This window comes from Physeter macrocephalus, unplaced genomic scaffold (assembly GCF_002837175.3).
Source record: "Physeter macrocephalus isolate SW-GA unplaced genomic scaffold, ASM283717v5 random_183, whole genome shotgun sequence".
Classification (NCBI taxonomy): Eukaryota; Metazoa; Chordata; class Mammalia; order Artiodactyla; family Physeteridae; genus Physeter; species Physeter macrocephalus.
In genome coordinates this window covers 1-22,781 of record NW_021145472.1, presented here as the reverse complement: position 1 = coordinate 22,781, position 22,781 = coordinate 1, and the positions used below count along the sequence as shown (strand labels likewise).

General features: G+C 50.5%; 1 protein-coding gene across 3 annotated transcripts in view; it reads left to right on the top strand.

The window, feature by feature from the left end:
- LOC114484938 (inositol 1,4,5-trisphosphate receptor type 1-like) overlaps positions 1–22,770 on the top strand; it is a 98,608-nt gene extending 75,838 nt beyond the window's left edge. For 2 of the 3 annotated variants that reach the window (XM_055082607.1, XM_055082609.1), the window contains exons 17-19: positions 1,331–1,491; positions 19,355–19,516; positions 20,597–22,770. In XM_055082607.1, the coding sequence (XP_054938582.1) occupies positions 1,331–1,491; positions 19,355–19,516; positions 20,597–20,728 (455 nt within the window). In that variant the 3' untranslated portion in view covers positions 20,729–22,770. Of the gene's footprint in view, positions 1–1,330; positions 1,492–19,354; positions 19,517–19,920 lie in introns of all 3 variants that reach the window. The other variant, XM_055082608.1, reaches the window with a different exon arrangement.
- Positions 22,771–22,781: the final 11 nt, after the last annotated feature.

Sequence of the window (22,781 nt, the reverse complement as noted above, 5' to 3'; positions counted from 1 at the left end):
CTGCTCTTTGTAATTGAGAACCATTTTATGAGGAGATACTTTGAGGCAACGTAAATATCCCATTATTTCTCAAATTAAATGTTAACTCACCAGTTTTTGCATCCAGTTTTTTCCTGAGTCTGTGATTGTGATGTTTGCCAAATGATGATTTTCTTACTTTATTGTTCTTTCTACATTTGTTAATGGGCTTTTTACTTTAAGAAATAACTTTCTCTTTTCCCTGTGTATATTTTTACTTTTGTATATGTAACACAATGGATTTGTGTATTTTTAGTTAATTCAATGGGTTATATAATCCTTTACTGTCATAATTTATTCTGATGCTCAGATTGCCCCAGATTTTGAGAGCCCCTTCAAAGCTAGCTTCTGTGTTTTTGCCATGTCACCATCATTTATTATGGACTTTCTTACTTTTTTAGCACCATGAGATATTCTAGGTGCAAGCTCACCTTGTATCTTCCCTGACCCAGCCCTGGTATCAGCCATTTCTCCAAAGAGCTCTGGTTCTGTTTAGTGGAGACTGGTATTTAGAAGCCAAGATCTGGTGACTGGGTGTGCTCATTCCTCTTGGTGTGTCACTGCTCCCAGGGCTAATTAGGACACAGATCTAGAGGATACATGTATCCACACAGTTCTCTATCTATTTTATAAACACATGAGAAAGGATGAGTTCACACCCATACCTCTAATTCCAATTCAACAATCAGAGTTTATTCTATCTCTCTCCCTTTCCCTCTTTGTGCTCCCTTCTTTGACAGTTAGATATCTGACTCCCAGTATCACCATATATTTATTTATTTGCTCAATCTAAGAATACACAGAAGCTATTTTCGGAAATGCTCACCTATACCTCTGCAAAATATAAACTTACCAGCTGGCGTTTAAACTGTATGTCTAGTTCTTTTTGTCCTTACACTGTCTCCTCACAAACCTTTTAACGTGTCTCCCTTTTGGCATTTACCTGGGAGAAGGGACTTCACATTCACTGGTTGCCTGTGTGCACGGGCCTGTCACACCCATGCTCATTTAACCCACACAACACTCCTGGAACCTAGGAGCTTGTCTTCCCATCCCCTGAGAAGGCAGCTAAGGCACGTGGAGACCAAACAGTGACTCGTCAGTGGCAGAGGTGGAACTCAAGCCCAAGTCCATCTGACCCACAGCCTGTGTTTTCCTGCTATGATGCAAAAGTGAATGCATTTATAAGGCCAACAGAACTCAACTCTTTATAAAGACAGGAGTGAAACCACAGCCTCCTCTGTATGGGCAGTTCTCTCGTGGGTTTTTCTGCACCATGGCTGCTCACGCGGGGCTTTCTGTCTCTTTTTAGGCTTGGAAAGAGACAAGTTTGACAACAAGACTGTCACCTTTGAAGAGCACATCAAGGAGGAGCACAACATGTGGCACTATCTGTGCTTCATCGTCCTGGTGAAAGTAAAGGACTCCACAGAGTACACGGGGCCCGAGAGTTACGTGGCGGAAATGATCAAGGTGAGGGAAAGAGCTCCTGGAGGCAGGTCACACTCCGGCCTGGCTTCAGCTCGGAGCGTGGTACCGGTAGCCAGTGGGGAAGACAACATCCAGCGTCTTCTGATCCCTTACCACGCACTGGGCGCTAGTCTCTGGAACTTCGTGAGGCTTTGCAGGTGATCTTCAGAAGCCCCAGACAGGTGGTGTCATCTCCAGGTTAAAGGAGGAAGCACTGCAGCTCAGAGAGATTAGCACACGGCCGCGCTAACCGGGGCTGGGCTTCTAACCTAGATCTCACTCTGTAGCCCGCCTTCCCATCTCTATGTACTTGGCATCTTTTCTTGATGATGGATCCTTTTCTGTTTTTTTCTCCTTATATAAGACCTGGTCTCTAAGCGGTATATTTTTTAAATGATCACTCGGTGTAGTTCAGCCTGGTTGGTCTGTTTGGCCTCAGCCTAGCCTTTCTGGGAGACAATTTGCTAATCATCAGGAAGGGATCACGTGATGGAGGAATCTGAGTCCCAGATTAATCTTCTTGCTGACTAGGAGCGTGACCGCCGTGGCCCGGGAAGCGGGCAGCTGCCGCAGGTTTGCAGAGCGCTCTTCTCAGGCAGGGCTTTGTAGAGGCACCAGGCGTGTGCTCTGGGGGCCCCGGGCCAGCTGTCCTTTCGTCTCTGTGGTTCTGAACTTCATTGAAACGTTCAGAGGCGTATGGTAAAGCAACGAGGCATGGATTGTGAAGTTCAGGGGGTCTGTGATTTACACCAGCTCACTGAGGAGAGGGGACCATGGGCTGGGAAGAAAGACTACACAATTCACTGATCTCCTTCCTGTTGTCAAGGACCTGAGCACTGTGCCCAGGTATAAGTTATCCTAAGTGAGCCCTTCTGTGTTTTTTATGCAGTTGTGATTTTAAAGCTTTTTATGCAAAGAAACCCCAGGTGAGGGCTGATCACCGGTGGTGGACGCAGGCAGGCCAGTACTCACGTGGCCCTAGTTCTTGAGCACCCAGTTCTGAGGGGCTTTCTGGGGATGCTGTACTGTCTGTACCATGGGGGCCCTGAAGTCTAATTCTGTGCTTCTCATAATTTAATGTACATATGAGTCATCTCGAGAGCTGGTTAGAATTCAGATTCTGATTCAGCAGGCACTGGCAGAACTTGAGATTCTGCATTTCCAACAAGCTTCCAGGGGATGCCAAAGCTGCTGGTTTGTGAATCATACGCTGAATAGTAAGAGTCTAACAGGAGAGGCAAAACAGATACTGTTTTAAGAAATTATCACCCAGGGGGCTTCCCTGGTGGCGCAGTGGTTGAGAATCTGCCTGCTAAGGCAGGGGACACGGGTTCACGCCCTGGTCTGGGAGGATCCCACGTGCCGCGGAGCAAGCTAGGGCCGTGAGCCACAACTACTGAGCCTGCGCGTCCGGAGCCTGTGCTCCGCAACTAGAGAGGCCGCGACGGTGAGAGGCCCGCGCACCGCGATGAAGAGTGGCCCCCGCTCGCCACAACTAGAGAAAGCCCTCGCACAGAAACGAAGACCCAACACGGCAAAAATAAATAAATTAATTAATAAACTCCTACCCCCCAAAAAAGAAATTATCATTCAAACTGGTTATGTGACTGCCGAGGAGAAGTATTCCTTCTTCTCTGTGGATTTAGCTGTCTGTGGTCTGTGAAGCTCTTCCACATCTCTTATTGTGTTGAATGAAGAAAACTACCCAAAGTGGGGAGCCGGGAAGAGAGAACTTTGGGGGTGAGGAGAAATAGATGAGGTTTCACCACAGAGATGACTTTTTAAAAGGATTTAAAAGAGAGAAGGTACAGTATTTCCCTGGCGTTCCAGTGATTAGGACTCCGCGCTTCCACTGCAGTGGGACCGGGTTCGATCCCTGGTCAGGGAACTAAGATCCCGCAAGCCACGTGGTGCAAACAAATTAAAAAAAAAAAAAGAAAGAAAAGAAAGAAGGGTAGAGAGACCAGAGTGATTAGAGTAGGAGAAGGCAAGGAGAAAAAATAACACAAAGAAGAGGGAGAAAAAGACACAAGTCCCAGAATGAGGGTGATGGATGTCCTCTTTTACAGATGAAAGGGAGGCTTAAGGTTAAGTAAGCTACCCAGGAACAGCTCAGAAGCTGGGAGGCAAGCCCGGGTTTTTTTGTTTGTTTGTTTGTTTGTTTGTTTGCGGTACGCGGGCCTCTCACTGTCGTGGCCTCTCCCGTTGCGGAGCACAGGCTCCGGACGCGCAGGCCCAGCGGCCACGGCTCACGGGCCCAGCCGCTCCGCGGCACGTGGGATCCTCCCGGACCGGTTTTGTTTTGTTTTGTTTTGCGGTACGCGGGCCTCTCACTGTCGCGGCCCCTCCCGTTGCGGAGCACAGGCTCCGGACGCGTAGGCCCAGCGGCCACGGCTCACGGGCCCAGCCGCTCCGCGGCACGTGGGATCCTCCCGGACCGGGGCACGAACCCGCGTCCCCTGCATCGGCAGGCGGACTCCCAACCGCTGCGCCACCAGGGAAGCCCAAGCCCGGGTTTAATGACCCGGAACTGCACTCCACAACCCCGGCATTGGGAGGACACGGGGAGGGTGCTGGCGGCTCTGGGCCAGGTGGGAGCAGGGTCTGTTCTCAGGGAGGGAGACTGGGAATTCTGGTGGTTGTCGGGTGCCGATGTTCACAGGGTAGGTTTCGGGGTCAGGACACATTAACTGAAAAGTCTTCAGGTCCTTTCTTTTCCTCTTGGTGCCGACAGTGCCGAATTAAACCATGCTGGATCGGCATTCATGCAGACACAAACCTACCTGCGTTGTGTAAACCAACCTGCATTCGCATTAAACCCTTTAATGTTGAGAAGAGACAGCCTGTAGTTTCCACCCTCATCACACACTCCTTTTCTCCCCTTACTTCGTTTGCCTCTCTCTGAATGGGCCCTATCTCTAAGTCTTTCGGGGGCCAGTTGTGAAGTTTTCTCTTAATCACCTTGCTTTACGGTCACAGAAAACTCTGGTGCACTTTTGGGTTTCTGTCTCAGTCATGACGACTTAACAGGAGCCTTGTGAGCAGTCGCCCGATGAGGCTTAAGAGCCAGAAGCCACCCCCAGCCGGCCACCCAGCATGCTCAGAGCCCCCTGCATTCACTGTGTTTTCCCATCCACATCATCCTTTGTATGAGAACTTCTTGTCAAACGGACTAAAAATCTGTAGCATCAAAGAATTCTTAACTCTGAGCGTCCACGTGGCTGAGGAACCAGTTGTCTCGTGTGCCGGGCGAGGGCCCAGGAAGTGTTCGATCCACCAGCCGAAAGGCGATGCCATTTTGCCACCACCTTTCCTGGCGGTGCCTCGCCCTGAAGCCACGTGAATCCCTGCCGGGCAGGCTCCCTGGAGAGCCACAGTGGGCTGGGAGCTGGGGGTGCCCAGCTGAGTCACTCAGTGGGGGGCTGGCAGCCCGGGGGAACTCAGCCGCCACGGTGGAGCGGGCTCCTTCCCCCCGCCGCCCTGCCCCGGTCATGGGCTCACTTCGTCAGATGCCACGGAGGCAGCCACAGATGCAGCCCCAGCCGGTGGGGCGGACCTCAGCATCCCTCCTCGGGAGGCGGGCCTCTGGGAGGAGAAGCCAGGGGATGCCTCGGAGGAGCCAACCCTGGGAGGCTGCGAATACTGCGGCGTCAGGAGGGCAGCTGACGAGCAGCGTCGGAGATGGAAGGAAAAGCCGGCCAGGAGTCCGTGAGGCCCTTTGGCTTGTCACGTCCCAGAAGAAATCACTGAGACGGGCTCTTTGGGCTCCTCGGGAAAACCGCCTCTTGCTCTGTGGCACGAGGCGGTGGGTGTTGAGTTCTTCTTCGGCTCTCCTTTAGCCCGTTCGTTCAGATCCCAGGGACTCCCAAAGAACTGGGATGTCACAGTTGCCAAAAGACGACCCTACGGAACCAAATGGAAGAGGCCCCGGGGGGCCGCTCAGAGGGTGGGGGAGCTCTGCAGACGCCCCGCAAACACCTGCTTGCAGATGGGGCGTCGGGGATGGCAGCGAGGTTTCTGTCTCAAGAACCAACAACTGCTTCGTAGGCTCTCCCGGGGGCTCTGATGGGAGAAGGGTTCTTAGAAGGCCAAGCTGACTTTGAGAGGGCAACTCCTGAGGCTGCAGTTCCCTCGAGAACTGGCCGACGGTCAGGGGCCAGGACCTCTCTCTAGAAACGGAAACATCTGGAAAGAAGGAGCGTCTGATGCTCTGCCTCACAGTCAAGAACTTAGCAACCGGGTGTTCACCCACAAATGAGTTTCCATCTAAACATCATAGAAAATTGTTTCCCTTTCCTTCTGATCACCCCCTTTCCTTTCCCTGGAGATGGGAACTTGCCTGGCAAAGGCAGGGCCAGGCTGATGCCTCCCATGAACTCACCAGCACCTAAGAAGGGCGTCTGGGGGCAGAACATCGAAGGTGTGGGTTTTGGCTGTGGCCCTTCTGAGCCAGGTAACCCCGGGCAAGTCACGGGACTTCCCTGACCCACGTGTGAGTCGGGGTCAGCGTCCCCTCACGTGGCCATGGGGTGGTGGAAAGGAGAGGAACGTGTGGGCCCGGGGGCAGAGGAGGTGAGCGCTCAGGCACAGAGCCGTCAGCCGGGAGGCGGAGGGCTGCGGCGTGGACGGCTGGTGCGAACACCGGCTCCTGGGTGCCAGGGCTGCGTAAGGCGTCTCGGCTGTTGACGTGCTATGACGGAGAAAAGTCAGAATGGGCGTCCTCCGGCGGAAAATTCCTGTGTCTTTCTCTGTCTTAAATTTAAAACTGTTAAGCGCCCTTAAATGTTGAAGCGGGACCAGGCTGACGTTATCGCTGTCTCTCCGTTGAGTCGGTCACGGATACCTGTGACGTCTCTCTGTGTGTTTAGGGCTGTCCTCCGCTCGGGTTCACTGCCCAGGACCAGGGGTTCCGGCGACGTGGGGAGCGCCCCCGGAGTGCTGTGTGTTAGATTCTAGCGCGGTTATACCGGGTTAGCTGGTGGGTTCGTCTCTGGGCTTTGCGCACACGATGGGAGGTGGCACCGTGAACAGGTGACTTCGGGACGCTTGGCCTCTTCTGTGACTCTAAGTTACAGGACTCCCAGCGCCACCCGGCAGTGCAGAGCCGGTCTCAGATTCGTTGACTCGGGCCCCAGACAGGGCTGAACTTGCAGAGAAATGTGACTACAGAGTGACCTCACTTAGCCCTGGCAGTCCAAAGGAGGAGGAAAAAACCCTGAGTTCCCTCCTCCCCATATGAACTTGAAGTCTGGTGCTACCCCACAGAGTTTTGGCGATAGCCTTTGTAATAAGCGGACTGTTTTTTTCATCCCTGGACTATAATTTATGTACCACACGCCCTTGCTTGAATGATGTTTAGTGCTATATGGCTCTTCTCCGTTGCCAACTGAAATGAGAATTTGTGTTAGTCTATACATGATGATTTGATAGGCCGTGCAGTCTGATGTATTTAAGCAGAATAGGTGGTAAATCAGTTGTGAGTATCTTTGCCTGAAGGAATTTAAATACTGCACAGTGGGCGTGTTGTAGGTAAAAGATCAAATATATGATTCCAAGCAAAGACCCAGCAGCCCAGTTTTCTGTGACAGTCAAGGCCAGGAGAAAAGTCAGTCCTTGACAAGCAGACTTAAGTTATTCTTGAAAGTTAGAAACTCGAGAAGCATTAAGAGGGAAGGTTGGTAAAGGAGACCAAACAGTAACTTAAATATTAAGGCATCTACTTTGCTAATAAAATAGAGACTTCCCTTTTGAAGCTTGGAATTCTACCTTGTCAGCATAAGGTGTATTTTCAGAGGTGTGTTTCTGAGTTAACTGCATTTAAAGACAGGGTGATCAGATGGATTACTGCTCGTCCGTAGTGCACAGCGGCTGCTCCGGCCCCTCCTCTTTGCCAGGATAGTGTGTGAATTGACGAGTGAACTGAACGGTGCACTAGCTGGGGAGAGGCTTCTTCCATGCCAGCCTGATCCCGGGGTACGGAGGGCGCCCCTGTGAACTGTGGGCTGTGCCGCGCTTTGCCCTGACCCAAGCAGACTGGATCATACCGTGGTAATAGGTCTCATTTAATCACCATGCACTGAAGTAAACGCTTTGCGTGCATGATCTTGTTTGGTCCCCGTAACAGCATTGCAGGTGGCACTATCACCACCTCCCAGACGGGAACCTAAAGCCCAGGAAGGTTGAACCGCTTCTCCAGGGTCACACGGCTGAGAAGTGCTCGGGCTGAGATTCACATCCAGCTCTGCTGATCAGCGCCCACCCTGGAGGTGTCCTGACACGTGCACGTTCAGCGTGGCTCCGTCTGTGCTCGCACACATGCCCCAGTGTCGAGAACCCACAGCCGTTGGGCTCTGGATGCAGTGGGTTTTCCTGACTAGGACTGGCTCGTCTCCCGGGCCCCCCCTCTCCGCAGCGGTGCTGAATTAGCTGCCTTCAGAAGAGGCAAGGGCCCGACCAAGGGGGAGAAGAGCAGGAGAGAGGATTCCCCTAGGGCATGCGTACACATAACACGATGGGGTTAAGTCTCTGAGCTGCCGCCACCACCACTAGTCGGGCAGCCACCTGAGTCCGGTGCCACGGGGGTTGTTTAAAAGAGTGGAGTTCAGGAATGGCAGAGAACGGCTCTTACAAAGGGAGTACCTGCAGTAGGTGTCCACTTGGACTTGCTACAATCTGATCAACTTCGTGGCCCTCACCTAAGCTTGGAACAGGGGATGATGTTTCCTTTGGTGACCGCATTTGGGGAGAGAGAGGGGTTAGTTGAAGGGGAAGGACGGTGCATTGGAGCCACAGCCAGACTTGGGCTCCCACTCCCAGGGGACTCATGTGAATGCACAGAACTCCCTGAAAATTAAACATCAGAGCTTCTGATCCGTCATCCCTTAGGCCTGGCGCTGACCTTTTCTCACAGGTAGAGTAGACCGCCCTCTCCCCGCGCCTGCCCATCCCCCTACTCCCACCCCCCACACACTGATCCACCGGAGATTTCCAGTCTGTTCCATCTTGTATCAGTTCACTTGACCTCCTCGGACTTCGGGTGCAGGAGGGAGGGGCGTGCACCTAGCGCTCCCCGACCTCCCCTTTCGCGAGTTTTCGCCTCACCTGTGCTTCACTGTGCGCCTGGCAGGCGGGCCCTGGCTGCTGATCCAGTGACATAGAAACCCTCTGCTTCTGCACAGATGTACAGGAATGGGTTTGGGCTTTTTTGCTGGAATCCCAGTGAGGAGATGCTGGGGGTGGGGTGGGGGTGGTGATAAGATCCCGAGATGTGTCTTCCGCTTTCCTGCCTAAGCCGGGAGGCCACGGAGTTGCTTTGAGATGCCCGCTGGGCTCCGCCAGCCCTCATTGGTGGGTGGGTAGGGATACAGGCCGTGCTGCCCTCTCATCCGGCCCAGAAAGCTTTCTGAAGTTCGCTGACACCACGCAGAGTTAGGCACGTCGGAGCGAGGGGGACGTGGAGAGGGATTTGGCGCTCGCCTCTCGGAGGCTGGAAACGGCGCGTCAGCATCTCTGGACGTGCCACCCAGCCGGCCAGGCGCGCTCTCGCCCCACCCTCTGCACTTGAGCCGGGTCCGTGGCCATGGCAGCTGCAGGGAGCAGTTGCCGAGCTTAGGTTTCCGCAGCCAGGCTCACACCGCGTCCCGCCCTCCAGTCTGGGGGTACGAAGCCGCCCCTGCCCGGCCGCGCTCCGTGGGCGGCCTGCTCCTGTCCGGAAGCGCTGGGCATCGGAGCCGGGTCCGCTCGGCCCTCCCGGCCCTCCCCTCCGAGTTGCCCACTCCTGCCCTTCGCCGAGGTGCGCGAGGGCACCGCATGTAGCGGCGAGGGGAGCAGAGCCATGACCTGCTGCAGAGGCACTTACTGCTCGGCGGGGCCCCGGGACTCGCGTCCGCCCGAGCGTGGGGTCCGCGAGCCTGCGCGCAATACGGGCGTGGCTGCCGGCGGGTTCACCGCCTCTGCTAGGGGCTCCCCGTGGCTCGTCAGTCCCAGGGTGTGTGTCGGGATTGACGTGCTTGTACATGCTTGTGCACGTATATAAAATATTTGTTTACACGCACATTTCTCCCAATTCAGCAGACTTTGTCAGCTCCCAAAATGCGCTTCTCTCCCTTCCACACCTTGAGCCCGCCTCCTGCTCCTCCCCCACCGCAGACCCCGCTGGGCCACCCGCCGGCCCCTTCGGTCCCCGCTCCGTCGCCACGCCGGTAACTCCCTGGCCTTCACTCCTTCATTTCCTCTCTGCTCTGAACACGGACTGCGTGTGGCAGAGCCGGACGGTAGTGCCCGATGCCACTGAGAGGCGTGTGACCACCTGGCCTTTATGAGGATGTTCGGAATTTGTTTCTATCGAGTCCGTATACTCCGGATTCTTTAGACTGTAGCTCTTCAGAATGTGGGGAGGAGGCAGAGGCTGGCATTCAGGCACAGCTGTTTGCATTTAAAGGTTCTGACGTGGACCAGGCCTCAGTTTCTCCTTTCACAAACGCACTTTTTTACAGGGCCCCTGTGTTACCACCTATAAAGTGAGAAAGTTGAACCAGAGGGTCTCCGGGGCCACCTTTAGCTCTGCAGTTCCACGAAGCAACTTTCAAACGACTCCCGCGGGTCTGTGTCAGGAGAGGATGCAGGGAGGTGTCAGGAGGGAGAGAGGAGACCCGTGTGAACAAGCTAGTGAGTGTGTGGGTCAGAGTGCCGGGGGCAGGTTGGTAAAATGGGGCGGTTGGAAAGGATTGAGGAATCTGGAGAATCTGCACTTCCTCCCGGAAGAGTTCAGGCTTTGGGCACCTTGCCTTCCAAACCCCTCTCAAGTCAGGATGGCCGTGGTGGCGCACCCTTGAATTCTCACTGAAGTCGTACGGACGGTGACAACGATGACACCCTCCCATCGCCGGTTTCTCAGGGTGTCTAGGCAGGGCTGGCCTTCAGCAAAACCATTTCAATCAGGAGGAGATTTCCAGCGCAGCAGCCAGAGGCTGACACGCTATCTAGCGGGGGGCCCTGCTGCAGGTGAAGCGGCGAGCGGGGTGGCACGTGGGTGTGCGTGAGTGTGTGTCCAAAGACAAACACTAAGTCTTTCTCCCCGAAACAATAGCAAAGAACTTTGGAAAGCCTTTTAAGTAGGCTGAAAACAAACCAAAAAAACCCATCATTGTATAAAGAGATCAAAGTTTAAAACTCATGGAATGCAAAAAAGAATAGAGGAAAACCAAGAAAAACTGTTAAAATCCCATATGTCACCACAAGGAACATTCTGGTAGATTGCTTAGCTAACTGAACGTGCAGGGGACGTGGCCTGAGCAGAACATCCTGAGCCAGCCTGGGAGAAGGCGAGTTCGCCTGAGGGCTCTTCATCAGGAGTCTCCATCGGGCCCGCCCTGCCCTGGTCCAGCACAGGCCATCCCCCACCTTTCTCCCCTCCGCTGTGACCTCAGGCTTCTTCCTCCCGGCCCCCCAGGGGCCCAGGACCCAGCTGCACCTCTCCAAGTAGGGAGCGCTGCTTTCTCGTGGCCCCAGTGGGAGCCCGGCGTCACTTAACCTGAGGGCCCAGAGTGACATGAAGCAGTGACTCTGCAGCTGACTTTGCCTAGGGATTTCATCAGAAATGGGTGCGGTTCTCTCCCTGGCGGGGCCCCGTCTCTGGTACACTGTATCATCCAAGGACAGCTATTAACTGAGTCTGGAAGGGTGAGTGGTCATTCCAGCCCAGCTGAAGATTATATAATGGGGCCTGTCTGGGTGATGTCGTCCGAGACAAGAGCAGCAGACCACGCTGACGCCTGCACTTGGGAGCAGCTCGGGCATCCTTCCCACGGCTCCATCGGCGAGAGAGAAATCTGTGCCTCTAAAATCGAAACCAACCCTCACCCCTGGAGAGGAAGAACTAACTTACGTGGCCGTCGGGCGCCACACCTGGGGTCGTCATCCTGGGCCGCAGCCCAGCTTTGTGACCTCAGGCCGCTGACACTGACCTATACTTGTGCCTGGTGCTTTCCAGTTGACGGGCCACGTTCTTACAGCCATTTGATCCTCACATTAACTCTGTGAAGTAGACAGTAATCTCTTTCTCAAAAAAAAAAAAAAAAAGGGGGAGCAAGAGACCCAGGCTGGTTGGCTGACTCACCCCAGCTCACTGTCCTGTGAACACTGCAATGTCAGGGCTTCAGCTCGGGATCCTAGGACGCAGCTCTGCCCACTGACACGCTGACATCCTGGTTTTGCTACAGAAACAGACCTGTGAGGTACAGGGACCTGGACCCCTGAATTTCAGGCTGGCCAACAAATTCCAGGTGTGGGATCCATTTTTTTAAATAGGTTTTATTTTTTTACAGGAAACACTGAGCAGAAAGGACTGAGTTCCGTACGCTCCCTTCTCCCCACCCCACCCGCCAGTTCCCGTTATTAACTTCTGTATTACTGTGGTGTAGTTACTACAATTGATAAACTAATCTAGATACATCATGATTAACTAAAGACGGTAGTTTACGTTAGGATTCGCTCTTGGCGTTGTACATTCTGTAGCTTTTGACAAATGTATGATGACATGGATCCACTATTACAGCAGCAAACAGAATAGGTTCACTGCCCTACAAGTCCTCTGTGCTCTACCTGTTTGTCCCTCTAGCCCCCAACCCTCAATCTTCTTACCTTTGGAATCTATTTTTTCAATTTAGTTTTTTTTTTAATGTATAATAGATACTATAAATGACAGTTTTGGAGTCATTGAGCGTACTTTGAGTCATTATCACCGTTTTTCGCCCAAAGCAGTGGACTCTGGGTTTTGTTTGTTTTCCGTGATCTTAGAAAAGTGAGCTCTAAAGATTATTTTCTTCCTCTTCAATGCAAATAGTCACCCTACCTCACAGGAGGGGCAGATATTTAAAGTTTATTGAGTGTAATATATTCCTGCTTTAGCAAAGTTAAGGATTATCTTCAATCCTCCCCTTCCGCTCTCTTCCAGGCATTTTCTGGGGGTTTGGATACATGGGGAGGTTTGGATACATGGGGTGGCCAAGAATCTGTCTCCAGGCCTGCCCCTCAGTCACTCCTGTCCCCTAAGCATCGCCACGCGCTCTGGGAAAATCCTGTTTGTCGTCTTGCTTGGTAAGATAAGTGGAAACGCATTTGACATTTGAGTTGAAAGGACAGTCTTTGCCTTCCTGAACCTTCCCCGAGGGGATTCTGTGGCTTACGGGTCTATCTTTCCAGGACCCATCTTCTCGCCCATGACCCTTTCTTTGACACCTCATGCCCCCACCAAAAAAAAAAAAAAAAAAAAATTGCAATTCTCTAGTCTGGCTGTGAAAGAATAAGGGATTCAAGAATAAATGTTGCGTTCTTTACATGGTAAACAAAACTCTACCTCAGTGGACTTTCTCTGAGGAGGCGACTGATGATCTCAGTTGTCTTTCTTAGAACAGACTCTTCAGTTGAACCTGGGGAGAAGAAAAAAAAAAAAAAACGCTTCTCAGAACGATGAGCATTTGAGCATCATACAATCCAACTTCCTCTCTTCCTCTCTCTCTGTGTTTCTCTCTCTCTCACACACACAGCCTCCCTCTTTCCAGTCAAGAACATTTCAAGAGGTCAGTGCCGCCCCCGTGTCTAAAACTTCAGTGTTTGCCTTTGCAGGGACTTTTGCAACTTTACCTAGAAAAGAACTAACCAGAACCTTAGCACTTGTGGTCAGCCTGCTTCCGGCTGTGGCTTGAGTCGGTTTGTCTGCTCTGACAGAGGAAGTGCTTGCTGTGGCGGGAACTGCACTGGCTGGATTGTAGGAGGACCAGGGCAGACGGTGCCTAATGACATTGGTATGCGAGGTGCCAGCAGCAAGGAAAGCGAGGGGAGCACACAGGGGCTCTCAGAGCCAGAGCGACAGATGCGGCTGAGAGACGTGCAGTGAAGCCACGAGCCTCCCCAGACCCACCCTCCTGAACACACACGCACGCGCGCACACACACGCACACACGCCTCGCCCATGACCCTTTCTTTGACACCTCATGCCCCCACCAAAAAAAAAAAAAAAAAAAAATTGCAATTCTCTAGTCTGGCTGTGAAAGAATAAGGGATTCAAGAATAAATGTTGCGTTCTTTACATGGTAAACAAAACTCTACCTCAGTGGACTTTCTCTGAGGAGGCGACTGATGATCTCAGTTGTCTTTCTTAGAACAGACTCTTCAGTTGAACCTGGGGAGAAGAAAAAAAAAAAAAAACGCTTCTCAGAACGATGAGCATTTGAGCATCATACAATCCAACTTCCTCTCTTCCTCTCTCTCTGTGTTTCTCTCTCTCTCACACACACAGCCTCCCTCTTTCCAGTCAAGAACATTTCAAGAGGTCAGTGCCGCCCCCGTGTCTAAAACTTCAGTGTTTGCCTTTGCAGGGACTTTTGCAACTTTACCTAGAAAAGAACTAACCAGAACCTTAGCACTTGTGGTCAGCCTGCTTCCGGCTGTGGCTTGAGTCGGTTTGTCTGCTCTGACAGAGGAAGTGCTTGCTGTGGCGGGAACTGCACTGGCTGGATTGTAGGAGGACCAGGGCAGACGGTGCCTAATGACATTGGTATGCGAGGTGCCAGCAGCAAGGAAAGCGAGGGGAGCACACAGGGGCTCTCAGAGCCAGAGCGACAGATGCGGCTGAGAGACGTGCAGTGAAGCCACGAGCCTCCCCAGACCCACCCTCCTGAACACACACGCACGCGCACACACGCGCACACACACGCACACAACCCGAGATGAATTCATGTACAAACAAAAATGCCTTCGTTGATGACTTTCTTAAAAAGGCAGGAGAAGCCAGGATACCGAGACATGTGTTTGATCTGGAATGGACATAAAGGCAGGATTTTGCAAACATTTCTGCACCTTCAGCCCCTGGCTGGCTGGGGAACCACGGGCGCAGGCTTCCCTGGAGTCACTGAGCACTCATACAAGCTCAGCGTTTGCTATGAAAGTCTGAGCTAAAGAGAAAGTGACTGGACTCGGGTGTTCTCGCTCCGCTCCAAGGCCAGGATTGGGAGAGTCTAACGATCTTCCTGTAAAGATTTCGATCTCTGTGCAGAGGGTCCTGCTGGCGAGAGCCTCAGCGCCGCGTCGGAGCTTATGCCACTGCGCAGGGTGCAAAGCCGAATGGAAACTGAGAGAACAGTCTGGCTAGAATTGTTAATTAATTTTAACTGCTAGATACTCTCTGGTAATTTGAGATTAGACTGAACAGCCCAGGGTGATTATTTAATTAAAAGACTGGCACCACCTAGGACCTCAAATTTGGGTACAGAAGGGCTACCGGTACACACCATCCAGAGCACTTGGGTTCCCTTGTTTCCTGTGGTTTAGGGTTTGAAGGGGGCGCCACCTCTGCTTTGCATTGTTAGATATTAAGGTTGGAGGAGGGCAGTGAGGGAGAACCTTTAAGGTGGTAATTGGTAAACATCTCGACCAGGAAATCCTGTTCCTCCCTTTGTGCTGAAGGACTCTCCTGAAATGGGAGAACGAAGGTGGATCGCCAGGATTGGGGCACATGGTACAGAGTGGCCTGTGAAAGGCATGACATTTCTTTGAAATTGGACTCAGTTTCATGTTCTCCAGGTCATACTTTGAGTTTAATATAAAAATATTTTCGATCGTGAACCACTGACTAAAATGGACATTCTAAAAAGATGCATTATTTCTGTCTATGGCTTTGTGTACCCCCTGGGCAGGGCCTTCGTGCCCCAGGATTACAGGTGGCAGCCAGCCCATTTACAGAAGTACAGGTAAAGCGAAAGCAAACAGCATCTGAGTGCATCTCTTGGCCATTGCGGTGAGGAACAAAGATGCCGGTAGTAGCCATTTTAAGGCCAGTGGACCCCATTCGATGGCCTAGCGGATACTCACTGTGCACTCAGGCCTCGGAGCTAGGGCTGCATGGGGTCCACGAAAGCGAACAGCCATGCCCTGAGCCCTGCACTACACGTTCCTTGCACTGCATTCCACCCCTTGGGGGCAGGGACCTTGTCTTCCTCATCTCTGGACCCTCAGCACTCAGCCCTGTGCCAGGCACAGAAATGAGAAATATTCAGTAGACGGTTGTTGCATGAGGTCTGTGCGTTTTGCATTTGTCAGAGACCTTTCTGAAATCACTGCCTGGGAGTCCAGAGATCCAATCCCATACACCATGGAAGAAGGTGGGAATCTGCCGTGGAAAAATTCTCTTGTTCGTCTACAGTCATGTGGTCGCTTGCTGTTAGAATAAGGAAAAGAAACTGTTCCTTAAACTTAAGGAACTTAAGCTACGTACAGACTCTTGCATTGATTTTCTGTCTTCTTTTTTGAAGACCTGTTTAATGTGGACTCTGTTTGGAAATCTGTGTTTTCTATTTTTATGGAGGGTTTGCTAAGCAAATGAACATGAAAATTTGAGAGCCACGTCTGAGATGAATTCTCTACCCATTTTAGGCAGTTGTACATTCCTCTGCATGTCGGCAGTCGGTGGGCTGCAGGTGAGCTCTCACTCCGGCTCGTACACGTCCCCTCCCTCTGCCAGCACCTCGTCGGGCAGGGGCTCCGGGTCACTTCCTCCCCTTCCCCGCCACCCACGTGTCCAGGCCTACTCCTGTCACCGCCGTCCCTCTCCCTCGCCAGCCCAGCCGGCATCGCTCTCCGGTGCTCCACGGTCTGGGCTACTGCCCTGCCTGTCTGCCCTCCGCCCCAACTGCGGCCCACCCTGGTTTCAGGGCTGTGCCAGCGCCCCCTCTGCTGAGAAGGCCCTCACGCTGGCCCCTCGTCTGGCCAAGTGATGACCTTCCTTCAGGCCCAGGCCCTCCACGAAGAGGATTCCAGCCATGCAGAACCACGGTAGTCAGGCCTTACGTTGACCCTTCTCTTCCTGCCGCTCATTTGACACGGCCTAGCTGCTTTATTTCCATTCTTCTTGTTTTAACTGAAACGTCCACTCTCCTTAACTAATTTGCAAGCACTCTGATGGCAGGAGCCCTACGTCATACTTAGGTTTCCAAGCCATGTCCACTTTAAAGAGGTCCAGGAGGCAGTGACCAAGTGCAGGGGGCTCGCTGCTGTTTCCTCAGAACCAAGCGTGTAAGGTAAGGGCTCCTTAAGTATTCATTGAATGTGCTGTATTTTTAAAAATGTTTTCTTCCGAGAGTGCTTATACTTTTGACTTGAATCTAAAGAACTATCAAATATTTCCCCCCAAATATACTCGGTAATAGAAGTTCACAGTTGGTCAACACCAGGTCATCCTCAGGATCTCCTTTGCAATGTAGGGATTGTCTCCTCCCTCCTGGGGCTGTGTCCTGCATTACCATGCAGGGTAGGCCTTAGCGATCTCTGAACTCCCTGCTACGTCACATTGTCATATCCCCGTTGATGGCGTGTCGGTGTGTTCCTGAGCCTGACGGTTTAAGTGGGCCTTTGGATATTTCCTCTTCACCTTGCTCTGCTCAGGGGTCAGTGTGCAGACATCTGCAGCCGTCCCCGCGGATATCCAGTCTCGGGTCCGCGGCCGGCCTTGCTGCAGCTGTGCCCGTGGTCCGTCAGCCTGGCCACCGGTCTCTCCCTCCGGCACGGGGCCCGCGCTGCCTAGTGAGAGTGAGTAACCGCCAGCCACCTGTCCCCTCCGTGTGCCCTGGGCTGTCAGGTGCTTCTTCCCTTAGAGTGGCACGGTGCGAAGGTGGGACGATGTGTGAAGGACTAACGTGGGGCAGTGGTATAACCAGTGACCTCAGCTGCCTTTCAGTGTTGCTACTGTGCTTAAATGTTTTCAGACGTCTGCTCTCTCCTCTTCGCTGTAGACACACAGCAGAAAACTGATGAGACGTGGCATCGCTCCAGGGTTTTAGGCTGGTCATCTTTGAAATGGGGAGATTTGTCACACGTCCTTTTGCCCACTGCTCTGTGGCGGGCGGTTGATGAGAACGGGTACAGGCTGACACCAGGTCACGTGGGATGGGAGAGCTGATCACAGGGTGTGTGGCGCAGGAAGGTAAACAGCGTCACTTCCCTCTTCCAGCAGTCATTCTCAGCAATGGAGGTCTAGCATTTAAGCATTAGTTGCCAGGGCCCACCCACGAGACGGTGGCTTGCTCATTCCTTGCTTCCACAAATGTTCATCAAGGGTCGCTGTGTTCCAGTCACTGTGCTAAGGTGGTTCCTGCTCTCAGGATGCCGGCAGGCTCGTGGGTCCCGACTAGACTCCCCACACGTCTTAAGCAAATGCTCTCAAGTAGATGGGACACCTCGTGCCACTGTGGTATGCCTTCTTTGTAATATTTTCAACTAGTTCTTGTTTGGCTTCTCTATTGCTAGATTGCATTAGGTCAAGACACGGTTTAGTTATCTTGCTTTTTAAAATTTAGGCGTCTTGTGGTATTTCGTTCTTGATTTTGAGTATGTTGATGCCTTCTATTGTATGTGACAGCGGCTGGCAAACTCCAGACTGTGGGCCAAACCTGGCCCTCCGCCAGCATTTGTAAATAAAGTTTTATTGGAACACAGCTACCCCGGTTCATTTGTGTATTCTCTATGGGTGTTTGGGGGCTACATAGCAGATTTGCTGTGACAGAGACCATATGGTCCAGAAAGCCAAAGATATTTACTATCAGAAAATGTTTACTATGCAGAAAAATTCTGCTGATCTCTGGTGTACACAAAGCAACAGCAGCAAATTCTCTGTGTGTGGGGGGGGTGGGGGTGGGGGGTGGGGTGGGCATGATTTGTGTTAGGATGTTTATTAGAATTCATCCCGATGAGATCCGAATGGCCCAGGTGAGATGCGACGCCAGCTGGATGTGGAATGAGTCAGTGTGCCTCCCCTTACCTCCGGCTGATGAAGCTTTTCTTACAGTTCGTTCCTGCCTCTCTGTACAGAACTCACCCAGGTGGTGTACTTTTTATGAGAAAAGCATATGTGGGCAGAAAGAAGGGAGGTGGGAGGAGGAGCCTTGTCCATTCTGTTAACCAGCAGTGAGAAAAGCTGTTTACAGGTATGAGCTATAGGCAGCAAAACAAAGGGAGGAGACAGACAGGGAAGGAGACTGAATGGGTCTTTCTTATACCAACTGACAGCACCCACCAGCCATTTCAGGCCGGAAGGAAAAGGAAACAAGGGTCGAGAGGTGGTGTCCGTAAGTTCACAAAGAGGGAAACTGAACCCGCTCCCCAGTTTCAGCCTCTTAACAACCCTCTACCAAGCAAACACACCCATACACGTATCTGGTCGGTCCCAGAACACTCGGGATCTTAAAATTCATGTACGTGTGGAGTGCTTGCAAATGATTTTCCAAGTATAATGCTTTAAAAAATATACAGCACGGTATGAGGTATCTAGGTAGTCAAAGTCGCAGACCGCAAACGGGGGGCAGTTGCCAGGGGTGGGAGAGTCACTGTTCAGCGGGGAAGGAGCTGAAGTTGGCGAAGATGAAAAGAATCCCCGAGATGGAGGGTGGTGATGGCTGCACAACAATGTGAATGCACTTAATACCACTGAACTGTACACTTAAAAATGATAAAAATGGTAAATTTTATTACATATATTTTAACACAGTTTTAAAACTCCAATCTCATTAGCTGTGTCATTGGCAAAGATCACAGATGGAGTGGCAGTCGTCGTATTTGGAGATTAGGAATCTTGTTTGGAAACCCACTTTTCCTCATATGTTAAAGTGATTTCTTCTAGGGATTAAGAGAGTTTAATTATATTCAATTAAAAAGATATTTACTGAAGGGTTTAAAAAAATACACAGGACAGTACATTAGTTCTGCAGCAATCAGAAAGAGCCTGATGGCACAAAGAAAAGACGGTGTGGTGAGACAGACTGCCTCTGTTGTCTCTGCTCTTCCAAGTGACTCCCTCTTTTTTTCATGTGGATTCTAGGAAAGAAACCTTGACTGGTTCCCAAGGATGAGAGCCATGTCCCTGGTCAGCAGCGACTCGGAAGGAGAACAGAACGAGCTGAGGAGCCTGCAGGAGAAGCTGGAGTCCACCATGAAGCTGGTCACTAACCTTTCTGGGCAGCTGTCAGAATTAAAGGACCAGGTAAAGAAAAGAAACCCCACCTGCCTACACACACACCCCCACACCACCCCCCCCACTACCATACACACCAAGCGTGGTGAGGAAAAAAATCAGTAGCGCTCATGTTAAAATGCTGAAGTTTATCACCTGGATAGAAAAGGAAACGGGCAACAGAGGACAAACTCATTTAGTCCGTCAGTTTCCCCTCCACTCCCCCTCCACTGCCCTTTGACAGGATAAGCCCATGACGCTACTTTCAGTGCCACCCAGGACGAGGTTTTCATATGAAAAACAAAACCAGAAAATGAGAAAATGCAAACTACTTCAATGAAGTGCTGTACAGAAAAACACGGTGTGTAAAGCTGTACTCTTGACTCTTCTTCACTGACAAAAGATTAAAGGCTGTTTCTGGTTTTGCTTTTCAGCCCTCAGATCGACCAGCCCCTCGCCCCACATACTTAAATCCAGCATCCTGGGATAAACCATAGTCAAGGAAGAGCTCCTTTTGGTTTATTCATTGGCCAAATCCTTATCGAGTGGCTCCCACAGTCCAGGCAGCGTGGCATGTGCTGGGGGTGAAACAGTGACCAGTCTGCCGACTGCATACCTGCTCTCACAGAGCTTAGCCGTCTACAGATGCGCTGCCCCATCCTGCTGCCTGTCCGTAAGATAAATGCTTTGCCCCTGTAACTAAGCTGGGCGAAGGGGGCAAGTATGTAGCAAACCCTATATACTCCGGTGCCCCCCTGGCCCGCCCTGGACCCCCTTAAAATGAGCGCTCACAGTCACCAGGTGGTGATCTCCTGCTGGGAGGACCTGTGCTCTGCCGTAGCTGACTGGGATAATCCTGCACAAAAGTTCAGCCTTCCGTAGCGGTGCTGAAAGCTTTTAATCAATTCCGTAGACAAGATTATAAATTTTGCACAGCAGTAGTTATCGGGCAAGGCTGGCCTGGAGGTAGGTTGTAAGGTATACCCACAGGTGATTTATTACTCTTAGGTACATAATAAGTAGTGAAGACCCTGTCTAGGATCACCTCTCCTTGGAGGTAGTTTACCTGGCACTTTAACAACCCTACTTTGAATTGTATTTCTTTTCCAGCTAAATTATTCCAAACTGAGCCCCAAGACACCATTTGGCCTCAAGTTCTTTTCTTTCACATGTATTAAGATACAAATAAAAAGACTAACGGGAACAGAGGGCCTTATTTATGAAGGCTGTCTACGGCGCTGAGCTTGGTAGCCACCTAAGATGAGTAAAAACCTAAATAAGTAAAACTAATGAAGATCTAACTAGATTACTTTGCTTATTATTTTATTAACTTTTTACCCCGGCTGTGAACCACCTGACAAATGTTCCACAGGACTACACTGATGCATGAGCACTCTGTCTGCTACAGCTGCTTCTGTTTCCTCCCTGAAGAGTGAGGCGAGCTCCGTAAGGCATGTAGCAATGCTCAAGCTCCCTTCCTCTCCCTTTGACAGAGCTGTGGCTACAAGAATCTCCATTAAATCAGATGTTTTAAATTAGATGCCAGAAAATCTTACAAAAATTGATCTCATGCAGACCAAAATAAAGGAAGTATTTAGCACTCTATAAAGTGCCATTTGTAAACATGTCTGAAACAAACTATTATTGGGTATTCTGGGGTAGTAAATGCCACTCGAGCCCTTCTCTGTAGGCCGGGCCTGTCCTTTCAGTGCTTAGAATCCTGTGTATTGACTCGCTCCCTGAGGGTGGTTCTGAAGTTGCTTCAGTGATCACACTGTGCACACCAGTGATCCTGGTCTAAGGAGTGAACTGAAGCTGAGGAATTCGCACAGAGAATCACAGGTATAGGAGGTAGCCAAGACCACAGATGGCACTGCACCCAATTCCCTCATTTTATTTCGTGAGGACATTCAGGTCCACGGCAGGCTCTTAGAAAATTTGTCCAACTTTACCTGAAAATGTCAGGCTGGAACTCCTGGTCCTGCAGTCTGGGTTTGATTTTGTGTGTGTGTGTGTGTGTGTGTTGTGTTTTTATCTTCCCTTGTTTTGTTTTGTCACTGTACCCTGTTTGCCTTTCATGGTTGACGGTTTAAATTCTCACTCATTTTTTTAAGAACGTTAAAGAGTTTCAGAAGTCGCATCACACACTTAAACGTTAAGGAGTGATACATTCATTGCCATGTTCCACCACTGATCAGAGACTTGGCATTAGAATCTATGAAGCCAAAATTTGGGCTTGAACAAACTATGTAAAACTTGATTACATATGGACTAAGGTTCATTAAGTGACATCAAAACCATTGTGGTTTAAACTGCTTGGTTTCAGCTCTGTTTACATTTTTGTTTTAAAGTTAGCAGTTGGAACCACCCTTCAGAAAACCTTTCCCCTATGAACGAATTTGAAATTGAACCATTTTTTCTTGTAAGATGTTATAGGCTAAGAAGAAATCGGAGGAAACCAGTACTATATTCTCAAGTGCCTTTACCAGCATTGATCTGCTTAGGTTTTAAGGTGACCAGAATCACAGGAAAAATTCAGCATTGTTGCTTTTGCTGGGGAAAATTTGCTTTTTTCAGAAGCAATTAGTCAACATTTTCTTTTGACTTTGTAACAAAACTGTAAAGCATTTGTTTGAGAATCAACTTGTTGAAAAGGTTTGAATTTTATTAAATTTGGTGTGTACCAGTCCTAAAGATTTCTTAAATTGTTCTGCATAAAAACCCATGCAGACAGGTCAGAGAACTGCTGGCTCTTAAACAGTAATTGTGAGAATTCCTGCCCTCCAAAGGGAAAAAAAGTCTGAATTAAAAAATAAAATCTCCATGAATGATTAATAAACAAGAAACTCTGGGATAGATATTTTTTAAAACAGCTATGAAAGAATACCATTCACTGGTAAAAGTGCTGGAAAATACAAAAATTGCTTCATCGCTTAGATATTTTTGCAGATCTTCTGGTCCAAAAACCAGCATAATGGAGCAAAGACAGCTGAATGTCTTGGGATTTAATCTTTACTGTTATTGACCTCGTTGGTGGTTGTTTTCTTAAAATACCAGTTTGAGGAGAAAAAGTTCTTATCAAGGATATTAGTAAAATGCTGGTTAGTGGTTTTTCTATTACTGCCAAGAACAGTTAATTAAAATTGCTGTTCTAAGTGTTACTTAATGATGCTTCTCATCTTGAAGTTTCCCCTCCCAAGAGATTCTGAATACTAAATGTGATTCTCTTACATTCTGATTCCAAGGCGGAGAACTAATGTAAGAACTTAAATTTTTTTTGCATGTTTTCTTTATA